This window comes from Eumetopias jubatus, unplaced genomic scaffold (genome assembly GCF_037043125.1).
Source record: "Eumetopias jubatus isolate StellerSeaLion01/CBP00866 unplaced genomic scaffold, mEumJub1_p1.0 scaffold_7, whole genome shotgun sequence".
Classification (NCBI taxonomy): Eukaryota; Metazoa; Chordata; class Mammalia; order Carnivora; family Otariidae; genus Eumetopias; species Eumetopias jubatus.
In genome coordinates, this window is record NW_028274813.1 from 43,000,382 (window position 1) to 43,021,590 (window position 21,209).

Genomic DNA, 21,209 nt, shown 5'->3' on the forward strand with positions numbered 1-21,209 from the left:
TTTTGAAGCCCAACTTATTTTTTTATGTCATATTTAAGAAATCACTGACTGACCCAGGGTCACAAAAGTTTACTGTTTTCTTCTAAGAATTCTATAGTTTCAGCACTCTGATCCATTTTGAGTTAATTTTGGTGTATTGTGTGAAGTAGGAATCTAGCGTCATTCTTTTGTAGGTGGCTATCTAGTTATCCCAGTTCGATTTGTGGAAAATACCGTTCTTTTCCCATTGAATACTCTTGGCACCCTTGTCAAGTGCGATGTATCTCACAATTTTAAGTGGCTGTTCTTCTAAAATGCATCTTACAATTCAGGGATTCTTAAGTGTTCCAATACTTTATCAAATTTAATTCCTGAAATAAAAGCCCATGTTAATGTGCATTTTCTTTAGGGAAATGAAAAATCCATTTCCCTCAAAAATATTAAGCCTCCTTAAATATCAATGTGATGAGAAACTATCAAATACATATATTTTCTTATGAAAGACCTATTAGTTTAAGGCTTGAAGGCTTACCCATAATCCTTATGTTGTTAAAAGTGAATGAAGATTGTCACAAAAGTAGCCATATGACTATAATGAACATGAAGAAAATCCATTCTATGAGCCAGGTTAATTCTCCTGGAAGTTAGATTTAAGCACTGATGGAATTTTTTTAATAAAAAAAATGGGATTTTCAAAATCAGATTTAAATATGTATTGTGTGGAATAGAATACAATAAGCTCAAGTATTTGGGATCAACTTGAAAGTTGAGAAATGTAAAACTCAAGTCTACTTTTGTATCAGCTTCGTATTAAATGTCCTGATAAACCCCCAGGCAGCCACAGAGTCTGAAGACAATGACTCACAAACATACTGAGATCCATTTAATAATTTTTGAAGATTTTTTTTCCTGTAAAATGGCTTGTATTTCCACAGGTACAATAGTGAAGAAATAAACTTTTCAATTTGACATGAAATATAAAAGAACAGTTTTACAAATATATCCATAAAATTTAACTGCTCATAACACTATACATTGGTAAATATGACCACCCCTTAACTTCTAGACTATTTAATACAGAGAAACAATGTCATCTCAGCTAAAAAGAAATAATTTCCCTTTCATCAAGTTTATTTTTGTTTAGAAACGGTTAAGTAGAACTGGAAAAATATTTGCTTCTTCCTGTCTTCCTCTAGGGCTTTTTCATGAGGGCGAAAACTTGAGAGGATATAAGTTTTACTGAAAAGAAGCACTGAACCTTATTTGTTTTACTACTTCAGCAATGCTTATGTTCTTAAAAAAAAAAAAAAATTCCTGGAGCTGTCTCATTGGCCTTTGGGTCATGAAGAAATAACAGAGCTCTGCTCTATTTCCAGCCCTGGAGAAGGAACTTCATACCCTCAGCCCACGAAGGCTAAACTATGGGGATAGAAGATTGCCTGCCAAGGGAACGGAGCTGGATCTGGCTTAAGATCAAGGTTCTGTGGTTTGCCTATCAGAAATTCCACTGTTACAAGGCAAAATTGCATGAAGATAACTAGCTTGTAGCCAGCATGAACAATGCCATGATCACACATCCTTTCACACGAATCCAAAGCACAGAATGGCTTTCAAAAAAGTTGATCAAAATCCTAGACCTGCAGGTAACAATTCTGTAACCTATGAGAAAAGGAGAAAACATGCTCCCTTTAACTGTCAAAATTACCCAAATCACACTACTGAGCTCCCAAAACACAGGGGTTTGAGTTTTATGTAAGCAAAAATAAAGCAACTGAAGCTTTATGAAGAGTTCTCAAATTTCCTAATACAGTATCTGCAATAACTTAAGATTTCCCTATTGATGCTGGAAATAAATTCTATTACAATCATGTATATGCCAGTTCCTGGCATATTTCTGCATCCAGATTCATTAGTCTCCTTCATGGAGCCCATCATTTTTCCAATGGCTTTCTCCTTTCTTTAAACCCTAACCCTGAAATTCTATAACCAGTTATATCACGTGGCTTCCCTGAGGCACAAAGGTACCAAACTCTATAATTAACTATTGAGGAATGATAAATATGCTCTCTATTTATATTAAAAGATTTTAATTCTTTTGGGCCACAGTTGGGGGAAAAAATAAAAAACCCAGAAAGTTTAATACTTACTCTGCAGTGTGAACCGTAGCCCTTTTTGCAAAAAGCGAAACCAAATAAGGGAAATGTTGAGTTGCAGCATGCATGACCCGACAGCACCGATTATTAATAAAAAAAATTCCAGACTAGAAAAATATTCAGAGTTGTATCCCATCCACCTTTTTTTTGTTTTGTTTTGTTTTTAAATAGTAAACTGACAACTGAAAAAAATTAACTATGGGAATACATCACTGGGGTTTTACTTCTGGTGACCTCTTCACAAAAGGCATTTTGGTCAGGCCAAGATCAGGATAATCGGTCAGCAGTTTCCTATGTGGACACCTGGAGGAGTGGGACTCCCCCCTTAATGTGGTGGGGCAAGCAAGACAAAAACAGAAGTAACCTCTGAGAAGTTTTTTCTAAACTGCATTACTCCATAGAGCTGGAGCTCTTTAATCTCACAAAATGAACTACTCTCAGCTCTGGAGAAAACTCCTTAGTCCAAATTCTAAGCAACCCTTACGAGAAGTGGCCAACAGGAGCATGGCCTCTTTTTGCAGACTTCTCTGTTCCTTCGGTGGAGTGGGAGGGGACCTCACTTGGAGGTTGAAGGAGATGCAATGTGGACAGAGGGCAGTGCACCGTTACCCCCTTCCAAGAGCTTGGAATTTATTACTCCAAGTTCAAATTTACTGCATTATCTCCATTTACTGAAAGTAAAAAACAAAACAAAAACACAGAACTTTTCACGTCGGAAGATTATTTGGGGGCATGTGTTGCACATAAAACTGCTAGACCCTGAACTATTATAGTCCTTGAAATGGAAGATTACAGCAGATCGTCGTAACTTTCCAGAAATGTTTCTGATAGGGAAAATCCAGCCCTTCTAGATGCAAGGCCATTTACCTTACAAGATGCTTTTAGAGTATCAAGACTCCTCAAACCACCTTCTAGCCTAACAGCAAGAAAAGGGACTGTTGCCTCCTTTGTCATTTTGTGGAGCCCAAAGGAGCACAAACTGAAAAGACACTCTAAGTGAAAGCTAATCCTTGGGGACAGACTACCTAAAAAGGCATTTGATACGTTATGATTTATTCTCCCTGAAGACAAAATGAAATTACCTACAGAATAGAGTAAGCTATCAAGGACTGTTTTTGGATTTTTCACATCACTTAAAAATTACCAAAACAAAACAAAGCCTCCTCCTTAATGATAATCTCCTTTGAAAAGTAAAGCTTTTTTAAAACTGAGCTGAACTTTCTAGATATTAGGTCAAATTAAATAGCAGCAAAGATAATCTAATCACTTTCAGGAAAAAAGACATTCACAATGTGTTAGAACAACTGAAAATAGGGCAACATATTTACCAGTAGGCAAAACTTGGAAAGACATTCAAGTATGAATACAGTATGTGAGAATCCTATAAATTCTATACCCTTACAAAGGTTAAAATGTAGCATGGATCTGTAATGGTCAACTTAAGAGGACGTCAGTTTAAATAAATACTTGCTGCTTGTGGCAGGATCCGCTTCATGGCGGCCAGCTGTGGCAGTCTCCTGGCCTAAAGAACCTTTACATTCTGGGAGCGGTGATGAGGACTGAGGACCAAGAATGAGCATCTGAGAATTATTCAAAATGAACGGAACTAACAGAAGGATGGTGGCGCTCATATGAAATTCTGATTTAATTATTCCTCAGTAAACACTCATTTGCTCTCTTGAAATCAGGAATTTCAAATTATCTCTGCAGATGTACCACTTGGTGTTGTGTATATCTAATGATCCCATTTAAATTTAGTTTGATTTGCAAACATTTTCGAAACTTACAGGGCTCCATAAGCCGGAGAAGGTGACAGATGGCAAGGGAGAGAGTGAACCAAAATGACTGCATCCTTGTGAGCTGTTGCTTTTCGGCTCCCAGAGTTTTGGTTGCCTTAAGAAAAACTTATGAAACCCCAACAAGTGGTTTTAAAAAGTAAAACTTTTTTAATCCTAAATCCTAAACAGTCCAAGTAAATAAACTCGATGGTGTAGTACCTAGGCCATGCCACAATAATCACCCTCAATTACTGAATTTTTAGGAGTTGCTGCATTTTAATCAACTAAACAGTTCTGGCCATGCACGCGGAGTATCACGGACGTTAACAAAAAGCGGACTAAGAAGTTACGGAAATTTCTTTGAAATGCCAAGGTATTTGATGACTATGTGGATAAAGTCACTGAATTCCACCAAAGTAAAAAAACAGGACGGCAGCATAGGGATGTTCTTTCCCCCCAAAAAGAAAAATCCGAAAGCCCCCGATTTCAGAACGAGCCCCTGTGTCTAAGGTCTCCTGTCTGCCACCCCCGTGGTACGGAGCGGCGGATTCGAAGCCGCGCAGCTCCCAGCCACGGTCAAGTATTTGTAGGCACTGCACGGCTCGCCGGTACCACCTACGCCACGCAGCACGGGAGGGCGCACATTAAGAGCCAACAACTTTTGAATACATTTCTTCTACATTTGTAAAATAGGATTTAAAGCCTCGTCCAAGTTTACAAAGGAAAACGTCGTTTAAAAACCCCCAAGGTTAAAGTAAAAGCATGGCATTTGAAATCCAATTATTACAAAGATAGGATGGTTTCATCAAGCATACTTCAAGGACAATGCCGCTGTTTGGAGCATGCACCACACGACTGCGATCTTAAATTCTGGGCATGTTTCATTGCCAGGGCCCCCCCTCCTCGTCGTTCCCCCCAACCCTCCAGCCTCAGGCCCCCCTCTTCCCCTTAATAACCAGAATTATAAAAAGGTAAAATCTACAGTTAGTGGCAAAATCTTCACAGTAACTTGTTAATAAAGTCGTAGGCGGCTGTCAAAGACATCAGTCCACGGGACCTTGGAAAATTAATTTGATGCAGTTCTGTTCCCCAACCAGCTGCGTGGCACAGAAAGGGCAGGCAGCATGGAACGCGTGAGTTCCGTGAGGCAACGGGATCTGCGACCAGTATTTCGCGGACTTCTCTGAGCACACGTGTCCACAGGGGGTGAAAGCGTGAGTGGGGGGTCCGGCGTCGACATAGAAGCCCGCCTCGCAGCCGAGCCAGAGCGGAACATAGGGGCCCACAGTCCTGCACATGGGACACTCTCGCTCGTTGGCCTCCGTGTCGCTCCGGTGGCCCCAGTTGTGGTAGCCGTGCACGTGGCCGCAGCTGAGGTAGGCCCAGGGCTGCTTCTCCTCCACCACCTCCTTCCTGTTGATGCTGGGGAAGGCCAAGGTGTTGAGCCCCACGGGACACTGCGGCCGGGCGGCGTTGATCTCCTGCCGCAGGGCTTCGATGTGCTTCTGCGTCGGCGTGTGGAACAGGCCGTCCGCCGTCCTCCAGAGAAGCGTGGCCCCGCAGAGGTCGATGAGGGAGCCGTCCTGCAGGACGTTGGTCTCGCTTTCCACCTACAACGAGTTCGAGTCAGGCAGGCTTTGTAAAAAACACAATTCAGCCCCGCGCGCTAACAATTCAAGTAAACACCTGCAGGCAGCTTCCGCCGCTGCCTCCCCGAGAGGCTCCAGGAGCGTGTTCCTCCCCGCGTCCCCTTTGTTTCCTCACCGGGACACGGGATGGAATAGGGCTAGGCCAGCCTCACAAACCCTAAGCACAGATGCACCTAGCTTTACGTGTTCCATTGCTGTAGTGATTATTTTAACCAACTTTACAAATCTTAGGTTTTCATCTTTCCTCAGAGTCAGTAGCACCATTGCTCCTTGACCTCACAAGGGGCAGGACATGTCCCACCGGTGCAGCAGTGAGGATTCCTACTCCTTGTGACTAGAGCCGATCCAGGTCCTTGGAGGACCCTGTGATAATGACTGCAGTGGCCCAAATAATGCCTGGGGATCCTTAGCTTCATTCAATCTATTGTTTGTCCTGCACTTCTATGGTCTGGAGCAGAAGCGTTCGCCATTAGCCGTTTTTTAAATTTAAATTCAATTAGCCAACGTATAGTACATCTTTAGTTTCAGAGGTAGAGTTCAGTAATTCATCAGTTGCATATAACACCCAGTGCTCATCACATCACGTGTCCTCCTTAACGCCCATCACCAAGTTACCCTGTTCCCCCACCCCCCGTCCCCCCCAGCAACCCTCAAGAGGTTTGTCTCCTCAGTTTGTTTCCCATAGTTAGGAGTCTCTCATGGTTTGCCTCCCTCTCTGATTTCTTCCCAGCAATTGCACTACTAGGTATTTACCTTAAAGATGCAAATATAATGATCTGAAGGGGCACCTGCTCCCCAATGTTTATAGCCGCAATGTCCACAAGAGCCAAACTATAGAAAGAGCCCAGATGTCCACTGACAGAGGTTGTCACACACACACACACACACACACACACACACACACACACACACACACATTACTCAGCCATCAAAGGATGAAATCTTATTTACATCCATGTGGATGGAACTGGAGGGTATGATGCTGAGTGAAAGAAGTCAATCAGAGAAAGAGAAAGGCTTCACTTTTAAAAGGATTGCACGCTACACACCAGGTGCTCACAAGTCGGACTAACAGCTGATGAGCAGCTGTTAGACACGGCAGGCAGAGATCCACCCACCGCCTCCACAGACCGGTGTGCTCTAAGACCTGGGGGGTAATAAAGCTTCTCTACCCATCCTGCAGCGCCCTTGTCTTTAGGAGCGGGAGGCAGACATGCTAGAGCCAGGAGCCAGCGAAAGTCAGAGCGCTGCAATCGTCACGTGAGGCCACATCACCAAAGCGGCTAAGAGCGGGGACTTCACAGCCTGTGGCCTCGGTGTGCACTCTGGCTCGGTCACGCACTAGCTCTAACCTGGGGCAGTTACTTCAGCTGCCTGAGCTTCAGTTTCCCCTTCTGTAAAACTGGACAAGAAGAGGGTGAGTGTTAAATACTACAAAGAAAGTTCTTAGAACCCCATCTGGCATGCAGTAAGCAGGATGCAAATGTTTGCTACTGTTACTTTGATGATAGGAGGTCAGAAATGCTTTTTAAAAAAGATTTCTCTGGAACAGAGACTTGAAAAATTTTTGTCAGGAACCAGTGGGTGGCAGAGAAGACACTCCAGAAAGAGGGATGCAGAGGCCACAGGGCGTGCACATGGAGGGAGCTGCAGGCCTGCCCTGGGCGACCAACGGGAGTTGGGGGTGGGGGGCGAGCCTCAGGCTGCGGCTTCTTCCTGGCTGGCCTCCTGTGCCCAAGGGAAGGGGTGCAGAGCTTTCAGCAGCTATAGAAGAACAGATCTGCCTTTCCAAAAGGCCACTTCAGAAGTGTGGAGGAGGGAATGGATGGGTGTAGCCGAGAGGGAGACCCTGGGAGTTCTCGCCCCAGGCAAAGGGGGGGGTGCACCTCAGCACAGATTATCAGCGGCACCAGCCAAGACAGAGAGAGTAAACTCAGAGGACTCAGCTCCTGATCTGAGGAAGACAGATGTATGGATTTGGCTTTATTGTCTGCATAGGAGGCGGCTTTCCAGGGACCAGGAATCTAGGAGAAATGGCAGATTGCGGGGAAAGGAGAGGAAGTTCAGTTTTGGGTGTGTAGAATCCGAGGGCTCGGGCAGAGGGTCTGTCACGGTGGTGCCCAGGAGCCTCACGTGGCTGCAGATCTGGCTTAGAGAAGCATGTCTGTGACTTTCTAGCATTGGGCCGAAGCCCTGGGAGTGGATGAGACTGCCCAGGCAGGGTCTCAGGGAAGGCAGAGAGGCCCGGGGACAGAACTGGGCCACACCCCCGCAAGGCCTGGGGTCGAGGAGGGGGGAGTTGGGGGGGCGGAAACTGTGTGAAGGGCAGCAGAGGTATAGGCTGAAGAGAAATTTTGTCATTCTCTGGCTCAAAGGTCTTTGCTGGCTCTCCACTGCCCTCAGGATCACCCCCAAACTTCACATGCTTAAAAGGCCATTCGCCACAGGGCCACAGGACCTTTCCTGCGGTGAATGAGGGCTGCCCTGATCTGAGTCCTTGCACACACTCGGCTGCTCTGTCCACAGGCCTGTGCGCAAGCGACCTCCACCTAGAATTCTCCAGCACAGCGCTGCACGCCCCACCCCAGGTCTGCCTGCGGTCAGGCACCACCACTCAACATTCAAGTCTCACGTGGTGCCACTCTGGAAGTTTTCCGTAAGCACCAAATATTAATAGTTAGAAAAAGTTGAAGTCCCAACAAAGTGATAAACCTTAATACTGCACAGGACAAGCACAGTGACCCCCCTCTCAAATAACCTTTTAAAAAATCTGCTACTACCCTCTCCCCACCCAGTGCCACCCAAGTACTGCATGTCTCCTCGCCTCTCTTGGGCTGGCCTGAGGCTCCCTTCCAGGGCTGACCACAGGCAATTGTCAGGGATGCATCATCTAAGCACGTAACCATGTCTGAAAGAATAATGCTGACGTGGTAAGAAACTGGGGCTCGGGAGTGGCCACGCTGGTGAACCACCCCTTCTTTCCTTTCTATAGTGCAGTTCTTGGTAAACAATATCCTCTAAATTTTGAGTGGACAGCTTTTTATTTTGCACACATTCTTGACTCCAATGTCTAGGATAGGTGTCCCTCCAACGGTAGGACAGGTTCCTCCTGTACCTTCTAGTACCTTCTCTACAAACGTGTTCATCACCTACAACATGTTACTGATTTGTTGCAACGTCTGTGACCTTCTCCAGATGGGACAATTTGAGGGCAGAGCCCTGGGCCTCCTGCTCACTGCTGGATTCTCAGCTCCTACCCCTGCTGGCTCAGAATGGCTACACAATCACGGGCTGCAGCGGGGCGCAGGGCCCCTCCCATCTGCACTTGGTTCTCTCAATCGTCCTAGAAGATACGGACCAGCTCTATTCCAACTGCTACTGCACAGGGCAACCAGGACCCCTGTCTACAGCCTGACTTCGGAACTGCTGGTAGACCTGCTTTCTCTCTTCCTGAACTGTTATTTCTCATGTGTTCTCTTTCAACTGTGAACACAAAGCAGTTTTTCTGCAGACGACAATGTGTGAGAAGTACCATGGTAAAGACACCACTGTGTAGGGATGCAGGTTCGGATTTTATTTTTTAAAATTCTACCCGCCCCCCCAAAAAAAGGCAAGGAGAAAGCCCGAGGAATCGACAGTGATATTGTAAAAGTAAGACACTTAAAACATAATGGCCCCTATCGATCAGATAGCTAAGGTTACGGTAGAGAGTTCAAATCCCCACCCACTACTTACAAGCAAGTATCAACTTTTTAAAGCCCTGCTTTTCTCATCTGTCACTGGGAACCATGACACTGATCTCATGAGGTTGCTTTGAGTGCTGCCTGAGAGACACTTAATATGAAGCACTTGGGAGAGTCTGTATGTAACACTATGGCTGTTTATATAGCACCTAAAATTAGGTAAGGAGATTAACTTAGCAGAATTTACAAAATTTTACAGAGCCAGTATAATTAAATACTCCAAATAGAATCTGAGACATTGTATGCCTAGTATAGCTCCAGTAGATATGTCTCTAGTACACTCACACCGAGTTGAGAACATTGATAATGTTCTAGGTAAAGGAGAGGATACAATTCAAAGTCTATTCACCTATTTATTGAGGGGGTTCAGCTCCTGAAAGGGCATTTCCTCCATATTTAATTAATTATGTTGATCAAGGACAAAGCTTTGCTGTGATGGGGAGAAACCACGGCAGTTAACACATCGGTACGCTGATCCACATGAAATGCCAAGTAGGACATTAACACGAAACCTTCTACCTGCACTAGTTCCACACTAAGAGCAGGAGGCATCTACTGCTTTTATAATATTCTGGATTTCCAGCAGATCATGTTAGTCTCCACATTTCTGTGTTAAACTGCAAACAGAGAGTACTGCCGGAGACCGTTCCCCAAATCTGATCTCCAGCTAGACCACTTACCTCAATGCTACCAGTCACAGGTACAGAACCAGAGTTAGAAATGGAAACCTAAACTCCAAGAATCAGCAGGTGTTCACCTCAGACAAACTTCCCCTGGTTAACAAGAGGGGGCTGCAAGGAGGCTGGGTCCTCTCATCCCCACAGCGTCTCCCACCATGAAAATCAGAAGGATGGGAGCTCAGAAACCTTTACTCTAGGCCAGGCCCATCATACATTATCAACTTGAGGCAGATCTAAGGGCCTCCTACAGGGACTAAGTTTAAAATTAGTTGAGATTTAACACAACCCATGAACACAGGCTATGTTTGGAGTCATTTCTTCTCAGGAGCACTGTCCCCTCCTCTGGCACACACAGCTGTCTGAGCTGGGTAACTGTACAATCACCGAGGTTAGGCAAGAAACTCATCCTATAAATGTGCCCTTTTAGACAGACAACAAGCCCCTTATGGACTCCAGCGAATGCTTTCTATTTCCCAGGGAAGCAAATGCTCTCGTGTAAACCCTCTCAGGTGAGGGCCGGGTGCTGCCCCCCACAAGATTATACTGAGTGGCAGCTTGGAGTCCAGATTCTCAGTCAGGGAGGATGGCATTTTAATCCCATCTGCTGCCACCTTCTCACTCTGGGACCCTAGGTAGTATTTAACTCTCTATGCCATACCTTCTCCATCCGTAAAATGGGCAGGATTCCACTTCCCTGACAAAGCTGCTCAGATTTCATGAGCTGAGGTCTCTGAAATGTTAACGTAATGCCTGCACCCAGCAACGATTTATAATGACTTCTACTGTTGCCATCATGACTGATAACCAGTTCAGCCAACCTAGGTCAGTTTTATATAAAGTCATCCAGTGATCAGAAACAAAGTTATTCGGAAAAACTGCTTTCATGGTCTGTTCCCTATTTACAGTCTCTTGAGAAGTGTTTAACAAGAGGTTATCGTATTTGCTCTGGTCTTAGAAAACACTTCTCATGTTTACTCAGCCAGGATGCTCTAATATTGGGCTTTATTGTAAAATGCTCAATAATAGTGTGAAATATAAATAAAAATAACAGTTCCCTACAAACAAACATCGAGTAGAGTCTAGCAAACCAGGTTAGTATAACAGTCCCTCTTCCCCCAACCTCCCGCCATCGCCACTTTTTTTCCATCTCAGTAACAGCTGGTTATCATCTTGCTGAAAAATGCTAGATCACTCTGTGCTTTTCTAGAGGGGTTCTGAAGGAAACATTTATTCTCTCTTGTTCTAGCTTCTATCTACCAATTAATTAAAAGCACTAGAGTCGAAAGTTTACTCAGAAACTTCTGGCGCTGTGCCACACAGCCATGGTAAGATCAGACACCTAAAACTTCCCATTTAAGGGCTTATAATTATTCACAGAAGAAAGAGTTAAAAAGCCAACTGCTTTAGGGCATTTGGGAGAAGCAGGGATATTTATAGGAAAATATTAACATGCCAAGTCAATGCCCTCAATGAATGATTTCAAATAAAAAGTTTTATGATTTTGGTGAATTACACAGGGTATTATATATTAATTTCTTACTATGAACTCAAGGAAAAAAAGCTAAGTTATCTTTCAGTTCCAGAAAGTCTAGTAAATAACTCTGTAATTCATAATTTTCACTACTCTTGGACAGCTCAGGATTTTTCCAAATTAGTAAAGTTTTACACTAAAAATAAGTTTCCCCTTCTTAAAGTGAATTTAAGCGGAATTTTGTAATGAAGCATATAATAAAAGATATGCTATTAAGGTAGTAAGGAGCAAAAAGATAATTTTCTTCTACTATGGGAAAAGCTTAATCATGGAAGGAAATAAGCCCATTTCCTTAGCATTTTCAGGGGCTTAGGGAATTCTCATTCTCCTAGGTCAATGGTCCACAGCACTGGTGCTTCCACAAAGGTTCTGGATTTCAGGGGAGACAAATGACAGCCCTTGAGCTAGGCTTTTGTAGTGTGGTACATTTTCCAGAGTGAAGACCACTCACCAGCTTTCCTCTTTGCTGGGCTGACCTGGTTTCTCGCAGGGTGTACACGTCTCCACAGACAGAGATCTCACGCCAGACCCCAGGCTGGGACTCCTCAGTGAAGCCCCCTCGGGGATGCATCACAAGGACGCCATTTGTAGTGAGCCCATCCATGTGGCCATCAGGGTTTTTCCATTTTGCTGCCTTTTCCTGGAGAGCATACCACAGAATAGAAAAAGCATGCTAAGATTAAGTTCAAAATGAAGGGATTCCAGAATCTCTTTAAGATCTCCAGTATGGGAAGAAGGAAGGAAAGTGATGAATTTTCATTTTCTATTTAAAGCTAATAATCAGAAGGATAAAATATGCAATTATTCTGATAACATGAAAGTGCTGAAATGTATGAATGATTTATCATTGGATATGCATTATATTCATCTTGGGAGCTTTAAAAAAAAAAAAAAAAAAAAAGGAACCTGATGCCTGAGCCCTTCCCTCAGAGATTCTTTTCTATCCACCCCCTTACCCCTGGGAGATTCCAGGAATCTAGTATGTGTTCTTCAGTTCTATTTGTGCAATCCTTTTGCCTCTTATGCACCAGTGCTTTACATGTAATCATTACCTGGGACGTATACAGAAGGAAGGGGAAAAAGGAATTTTTATTAAACATACAAAATTTTAAAAAATGTTAAGCTAACAAGTTGTGGCCAGTATGTCTTGATAAATATCAATGTTTATATCCTCAAAGATGGAAGGTAAAGACAGCTTGATATAATGGCAGGACAAACACTCTTGGATGCCTGTGCCAGTGATTCTTCTTTCTTGAGGACAGAGCCAGATATTGCTCACATGACTCAGGAGTCAGTTCTGATTAGGATAAGCCCTCTTGCCAGTGACTGAGCTCTGGCCAATGAGACATGAGTGGGTCTTCTAGGAGCCTTCCTGGTAAGGTTCCTTTGCTCTAAAAAGAGAACAGGAATGGGGGAATGACATCAGCCTCCCAGTGGCAGAGCATGGCTGCACAGCATCCAGATCACCTGAGAGAGATCCATACATCCATGCCCATGAAACTGGGTGCATAACAGAGGAGAGTCGCTGGGGAGCCAGAGGTGACAAAGGCAGTGGCCGGTGGGCAGGGGGAGAGAGAGCGTGACCTTTTCTGACAAAGGAGGTGGAGGGTGAAGCAGGTTAAGTGGGGGTCTGCCCCACACATGTTCTATAGCTGGAAGGACCCACTGCTGTCTCTGAGGAAAGACTGCAGTGAGTGGGGGAAGGGAAGTAGGCAAAGAGAACTTCAGGGAAGGGTCCCCTACGGTCTGCCCCAGGGTTCTGGTCCATGGATTTCTGGACCACCCCCACACCCCCCACCCCACCTTAAAGATTCCCCTACCAGGCTGTGGGCACATCAAAGTCCCAAGAACTAAGTACATACCTCCCCCAGCTCTGCTGTACCCCCCCATTCCTTTTCTCTTGGTGCCCAAACCTCCAAACCTCTGAAAAGTCAGCCCCTACCCTCAAGAGAAACCAAAAATTTGTGCTATAGTGCCACCTTCTGGAAAACAAAAGGCTCCTAACTACCAACATGTTGAACTGTTAGAATCAAAGTAAACAGAACCTTGTGTAAATAGGGTGTTCCCTACTTCCAATGTGAGGACAGAGGTACTTTTAATCAAACATCAAGAAAAATCACAGTCATACAGTATCACAAAAAGAAAATGACAATTTTCCAGCAACTGAACCCAAAGATATGGAATACTGCAATCTAACAGATACAGAATTCAAAAAAGCAGTTATGAAGAAATTTAATGAGCTACAAGAAAACTCAGAATGGCAATACAATGACCTTAGAAATAAAACTAACAGAAGGAATACTTTACCAAAGGCACCAAAATTCTTAAAAAGAACCAAACAAATTCTGGGTCTGAATAACTCAATAAATGACATGAAGAATGCATTAGAAAGCACTGGAAATAGAGCAGATCAGGTGGAAGAGAGAATTAGCAAGCTGGAAGACAGGAACATAGAAATGATTCAGATGGAAGAGAGGAGAGAACTAAGATTTAAGAAGTGAAGAAACACTACAAGAGCTAGCAGACTCCATCAGAAAAGCCAAAATAAGAATAATGAATTTTCTGGAAGGAGAAGAGAGGGAGAAAAGGACAGACAGCTATTTAAAGAAATAATTCCTGCGAACTTCCAAAACTTGGGGAAAGACCTGGATATGCAAAGTCCATGAAGCCAACAGAACATCTTATTATCTCAATGCAAGATCTTCTCCAAGACACATTATATTAACTATTAAAAGTCAATGACAGAATTTTAAAGGCAGCTAGGGAATAAAAAGACAGTAACCTACAAAGGAATCCCCATCAGGCTATCAAATTTCTCAGATAAAAACTGCCAGCCAAGAATATTCTACCCAGCAAAGTTATGCTTCAGATATAAAGGACAAGTAAAGACTTTCCCAGACAAACAAGAGCTGAGGGAGTTCACCATCTCTAGATTTGCCTTACAAGAAGTGCTGAAAGGAGCTCTTAAGCTGAAACGAAAAGACAGAGGCACACAAAACTCTGATTAAGGTGACAGAATTAGAAACTGCAACTCTTTGTAGTAATATGCTAAACTCTAAACTCCTAATGATAGCATAAAGGTTGAAGGCAAAGAGCATGAAAAATACCTATAATAAATAATAAATAAAAACAACTACAGCTACTACAACGTGGTAACAAAATCACAGCATAAAAAGAGATAATTTGTGATATGAAAAATATAAAAGAAAAAGAGTAAAATGATGGAATCTTCATAGGCAAAAGAAGAGAAACTGCTACCAGCAGAAAAAGGACTATTTTACCTATGAGTTGTTTTATGTAAACATGATAACCACAAAGCAAAAATCTAGAGCAGAGACACAAAACATCAAAAGTGGGGGAAGCTGAGCAAAAAGCACCATGGAAAACCACCAAGGTACAAAGGTAGGTAGAAATGGAAGGAAAAAGAAACAATAGAGAGACAAAATAACTAGAAGGCAAAAGAGAAAATGGCAGTAGTAAGTCCTTACATATCAACAATCACACTAAATGTAAATGCATTGAACTCAGCAAAAGGCATAGAGTGGCTGGATGGATTAAAAACAACAAAAAACCCAACTATATGCTGCCCTACAGGAGATTCATCTCAGCTTTAAAGACACACATGGGCTCAAAATGAAAGGATGGAAGATTATATTCTGAGCAAACAGAATCCAAGAGAAGGATGGTATAGTCATACTTACATCAGCCAAAATAGATTTCAAGCCAAAAAGGGTAGTAAGAGACAAAGTCATTACATAATCATAAAAGGGTCAGTACATCTAGAAAACATAATGATTGTAAATATATATGTGCCCAAAATATGAGTACCAAATTATATAAAGCAAATAATAACAGATCTAATAGAGAAATGGACCACAATATAATAACTGTAGGGGACTTCAATACCCCACTGTCAGCAATGGATGGATTTTTCAGACAGAAAATCACCAAGGAGACATTGGAACTGAACCACACTTTAGAACAAATGGACTTAGTAGACATATACAGAACATTTTATCCAACAGTAGCAGAACATATTTTTCTCAAGTGCACTGGAACATTCTCCAGGAGAGATAGGATAGGCCACAAAACAAATTTTAGCAAGTTTAAGAAGACTAAAATCATATCAACTATCTTCCCTGACCACAGTGGCATGAACTAGAAAGTGACAATGAAAGGGAAGTGAGAAGATCTACAAATATGTGGCAACTAAACAACTCCCTTCTAAACAACCACTGAGTCAAAGAAGAAATCAAAAGAGGAAAAATTATCTTGAAACAATTGAAAATGTAAACACAACATATCAAATATTGTGGGATACAACAAAAGCAGTTCTGAGAATCCTATAGCAATAAATATGCATATTAAGAAATTAGAAAAGTCTCAAATAAACAACCTAACTTTACATTTCAAGAAACTAGAAAAAGAAGAATAAAGCAAGCCCAAAGTTAGCAGAAGGAAGGAAATAAGGATCCAAGGAGAAATAAATGAAATAGAGACCAGAAAAACAACAGAAAAGATCAATGAAACTGAGAGCTGTTCTTAAAAAAGGTAAAAATCAACAAATCTTTAGCTAAACTAAGAAAAAAAGAAGACTCAAAATTAGATATGAAAGAGGAGATGTTATACCTGGTATTACAGACATACACAGAATCATGAAAGACTGCTAGAATGTAGAAGAAATAGATACATTTCCAGAAACACACATCTACCAAGACTGAATCAAGAAGAATCAGAAAATCTGAGCAGCCCAATGATGAGTAAAGAGATCAAATCAGTAATTTAAAAAAAATCCCAAGAAAACTCTAGGACTAGTTGGCTTCAACTAGAGAATGCTACCAAATATTTAAGGAAGAATTAACACCAATCCTCCTCAAACTCTTCCAAAATATTGAGGACGAAGGAATATTTCCAAACTCATTCCCTTGATACCAAAACCAGGTAAGGATACCACAAGAAAATTATAGAAATATAAGAAATATATCAGGGATATATCCCTGATAAATGTAGATGTAAAAGTTCTCAACAAAATATGAGCAAATCAAATTCAAGAACACATTAAAAGGATTATACACTGTGAGCAAGTGGGAGTTCCCCTGGGATGCAAGGATGGTTCAACATATGCAAATCAATAAATGTAATACATTCTATCAATAAAATGAAAGATAATCACATGATCATCTCAATAGCTACAGAAAAAGCATTTGACAAAACACAACATCCTTTCAGAATAAAAACCCTTACCAGATTGGTTACAGAAGGACTATACCTCAACATAATAAAGGGCATATACGCCAAACCTACAGCTAATATCATACTCGATGAAGAAAAACTGCAAGTGTTTCCTCTAAGATCAGAAACAAGACAAGGATGCCCACTCTCACCATTCCTATTCAATATAGTGCTACATGTCCTAGCCAGAGCAATTAGGCAAGATAAAGAAATAAATGGCATACAAATTGGAAAGAAAGAAGTAAAACTATTGCTTAGCCCTATTTGCTAATGATACAATCTTGTATATTGAGAATCCCAAAGAAGCAGTCAAAAAGCTGTTGGAATTAACGATTTCAGTAAAGTGGCAGGACACAAAACCAACATAGAGAAGAAAGTTGCATTCCTTTACACTAATGATGAAGATGAGGCATTTGAAAAAGGCCTAAAGAAAACTATCCCATTTACAACAGCATCAAATACAGTAAAGTACTTAGGAATAAATTTCACCAAGGAAGTGAAAGATCTATACAATGAAAATTACAAACTTTGCTGAATTTGAAGACACAAATGGAAAGACACTCCATGTTTATGAATCCGAAGATTATTGTTAAAATGGCCATACTACCCCAATCCATCTATAGATTCAACACAGTCTCCATCAAAATATTAAAAGAATTCTTCACAGAAATAGAAGAAATAATCCTAAGCTTTATGTGCAACCACAAAAGACCCTAAATAGTCCAAAATTTAAAAACAACTACCATATGATCCAGCATTTCCACTTTAGGGCACATACTCAAAGGAAATGAAAACAGGATTTCAAGGAGATATATGCACTCCCATGTTTACTGCATTATTCCCAACAGGCAAGATATGGAAGCCATCCAATGCCCATCAATGAATGAATGGATAAAAAAAGACACTGTACATATTATTTACCCACGAGAAAGGAGGATAGCCTTCCATTTGCAACAACATAGATGGACCTTGAGCACGTTATGCTAAGCAAGTCAGAGAAAATATGTACTATATGATGTCACTTATATGTGGAATCTTAAAAAATTAAGCCTACAAAAACAGAGTAAAATGACAGTTACTGGGGATGGGATGGGTGTGGGTGGGGGAAACACAGGGTGAGTGGTAAGACGGATGGTGTTTAAAAGCACAAGCTTGTAATCAGCCACAGAGATCTAATGCACCGTGTTATGAATATAGACCATATTATTGTACTATAGTTGTGGGATGTGGTAAATAATCCTATATTGGCAATCATTTTACAACATATAAGTACATCATGGTAACATGGCTGTACACCTTACACTTACACAAGGTTAAATGTCAAATTTACTCATTTGAAAAAGTAAATAAAAAAACAATAAAAAGAGATAAGGAAGAAACAGTGCCTCTGCCCCCGCCTCTTCAACTGGAAGTGGTCATGTGGCAGGGGGTGAATGAAGTGCAGAAGCCATCTCTCATCCCTAAGGCAGCCTGAGGAAGCAGATTTGCCCGGGGAGATAGGGGCAAGACAGAACGAACCTGCTTCCCTGGATGATACAGAATCACTGCATTACCCAACCCTGGAGCTGTCTTCCTTGGCGCTCCTTGTTACATGAAATAATACATTTTTATTATTGTTCAGGCCATTTAAAAAAAAGATTTGATTTATTTATTTGTGAGAGAGAGCAAGCGAGAGTGAGCAAGAGAGAGAAAGAGAGCATGTATGCGCAGGAGGGGGGGTAGGGGCAGAGGGAGAAGCAGACTCCCCACTGAGCAGGGAGCCCAAGGCAGGGGCGGCAGGGGTGGGGGGGTGTTATACGGGAACCTGAGATCATGACCTGAGCTGAAGGCAGACGCTTAAGTGACTGAGCCACCCAGGCACCACTGCTTAGGCCATTTTTAAAGGCCATTTTGAATGTTTTTTTTCCCCCCCTGCAAAAACATCCTGATTAAAAAAAAAAAAAAACTATATTAAAATTGGATATTCACTAAAACTTCTGGGTTTCATTTACATGGAAGCCTTATGAAGCCAGAAATTTTTACTCTGTTTTGTTCTGTGATATCACACCTGTAACACCTGACATAGAACCCAGCAGCAAACACCCAATGAACATTTTTTGAACGAATAAATGAATGTCACTCTTTCCTTTGAACTCTATGTAGATTTGACCATTTATTTTTCCCACTGAAATAAACCCCCTTATATCTACTATAAATACATTAAATACGATGTTAATATACATTTTTAAAAAGTAATTACTGTACATATACACAATACAGCAAATGTAACAAGTATCAAGTAATGACTTAATTATTTTTAGATTCTTAAAAACAGCCTTTCAAACTCCACATCTGAAAACTAAAATCTCCAAATCTAACTGGAGGCACCGTGGAAAGCAGATTTTTGGCCACAATTAAATGTTATATCTGATGATAATGGGCGTTTTCCTTGAAACAATGTACTTAGTAATAGTACTTACTCCAAGAAATATGTTTTTGGAAGAGTCAAATCCGGCTGCGAATATCCGTGCTGTGTAAGGTTCGTTCCTGTCGCAGACAATCCTGCAGGCAAACCTGGATATGGTGCTCTGTGTAATCTGGGCCTCATCGTTGTTCTGACTGCCAGAAATTGTGTCTGTAACAACGAAGTCGATAGGGCTTTCTGTTGATCTGCCCACCTAAAAATCAAATGTACTCATGATTCGTTTGAAAAATATGTCACCATATTTTGTTCACATGGAATGAGTGTTCAGGATCCCTTTAACATTTATTATCTCTGCTCTGAGGGTAAGAATTTCATGAAAAAAATTTAGTTCTTTGCCTTTTCCTGTTTAGCTAAGGGAGATATTAGAGTAACCGATCATGAGATTTTATTTTATTTTTTTTTAAAGATTATTTTATTTATTTAACAGAGAGAGAGAGAGAGCACAAGTAGGCAGAGCGGCAGAGAGAGAGAAAGGCAGAAGGAAGCTCTCTGCTGAGCAGGGAGCCCGATGTGGGGCTCGATCCCAGGACCCTGGGATCATGACCCGAGCCGAAGGCAGCCGCTTAACCGACTGAGCCACCCAGGTGCCCCTGGATCATGAGATTTTAAATATTAAGAGAAAAGCTAAATTTTTTATTCTGGAGAAAAACATTAGATAGCGCCCCCTCCCCCCGAGATTGTATTTCTTGGATCAGGTAAAAACATTAACGGCAAATTATTCTCTACCCCACCCACTCCGCCCCCCTATTTCCAGCTGGAAAAAAACCCAAGATTTTAAAGAAAGTCAACAAACAGAGGAACTTTTGCCTGGCATCAAGGATTGGTTTTCCCCACTAAGTGAATCCACCAGTGACTCATGGCATAGAGCAAGAATAGCCCTAACCCCCACATAGATCAAATGCCTGTTGCCATTATTCAGTGTAAATGAAATGATGTAAAGGGCAATACGAGTCAGCCCAAAGTTTGGGATGAAGTCAGATGAAAGGTTCAAAAAGGTGGTCTTAACATTTCAAGTTTGGATTAAAAAAAAAACCTGTCTCTTGGGAAAGTCTAAAAAGCTGCCAACAATATTATGTTGACTTACTTTCTTTGGTAAGATTAAATGCTTTCAGAAAGAATATATTTCATTTGGAAGATCTTACAGTTCTAAAAAAAAAAAAGGTTTTCATATTCAAAAACACCAATAAGACAGGTACTGCTCTGTCCTGTAAACTGGGAAGAGTTAAGTATTTGTTTACAAATAAAAAAAAATCCTCAAGACAAAATATTAAAACATTTTTGTAATGCTGTTCTATGAATCTCTGACCAGAAAACAGTGATACATGTTATTTATACACCACAGACTTTTTAAATTAAAATCATTTATATGTAAACAAATCATTTCTTACTAAACAGGATGTTAATGTTCTTTCCTAACGCTAGTGACTTTGATTTGGAAGCTGATGAGGGGAGGGACACAGGGAGCTCCCAGACATGTATGGAGAAGACCCCCAAAAGTCAATTTCTCAGCTATCTTTCACCTGATCTCAAAATTCTATCTAAAACATAAGATGTAATATATTTTTCATCCAAAGAAATAAAAGTGAAAAAATCCACATTATCTTGCATTATTTAGCTCTGTTTGCTTCCTGGAAAATTATTATTAAATTTCTTTTATAAATCTCACACATTTTCATGCATAGACTATCTCTATTAAACCAACAGACAACAGACATCTATTTTCTCTCTCTCTCTCTTTTTTTTACAACCCTTAATTTCTTGTTCTAATGAAATGTGCCTGGAATAAAATAAACCTCTGGATGCACTGAAACTCATCAATGTGAATAGATGCACATTCCCTGAATGTATGCATTTCAGGTTTAGAAAACATAAAACTTGTTAAAAAATGCAACATAAAATCTGAATTAAGAGATTATAAATCTTATACAATTCATCTTTCTAAAGTTGAGAGTCTTCCCTCGGCTAGATTCATTTAAAAGCTGGGTATGTGACTCAGAAGC

The 21,209-nt window shown here is 41.4% G+C and overlaps 1 protein-coding gene across 1 annotated transcript in view; it reads right to left on the minus strand.

Moving 5' to 3' along the window:
- Positions 1 to 849: 849 nt before the first annotated feature.
- The window catches only part of PELI2 (pellino E3 ubiquitin protein ligase family member 2), a 207,351-nt gene continuing 186,991 nt past the window's right edge, over positions 850 to 21,209 (minus strand). The window contains exons 4-6 of the mRNA XM_028111992.2: positions 19,205 to 19,402; positions 11,965 to 12,153; positions 850 to 5,520 (exon numbers count right to left, since the gene is read on the minus strand). Coding sequence (XP_027967793.1) covers positions 4,954 to 5,520; positions 11,965 to 12,153; positions 19,205 to 19,402 — 954 coding nt within the window. The 3' untranslated portion in view covers positions 850 to 4,953. The remainder of the gene's footprint in view (positions 5,521 to 11,964; positions 12,154 to 19,204; positions 19,403 to 21,209) is intronic.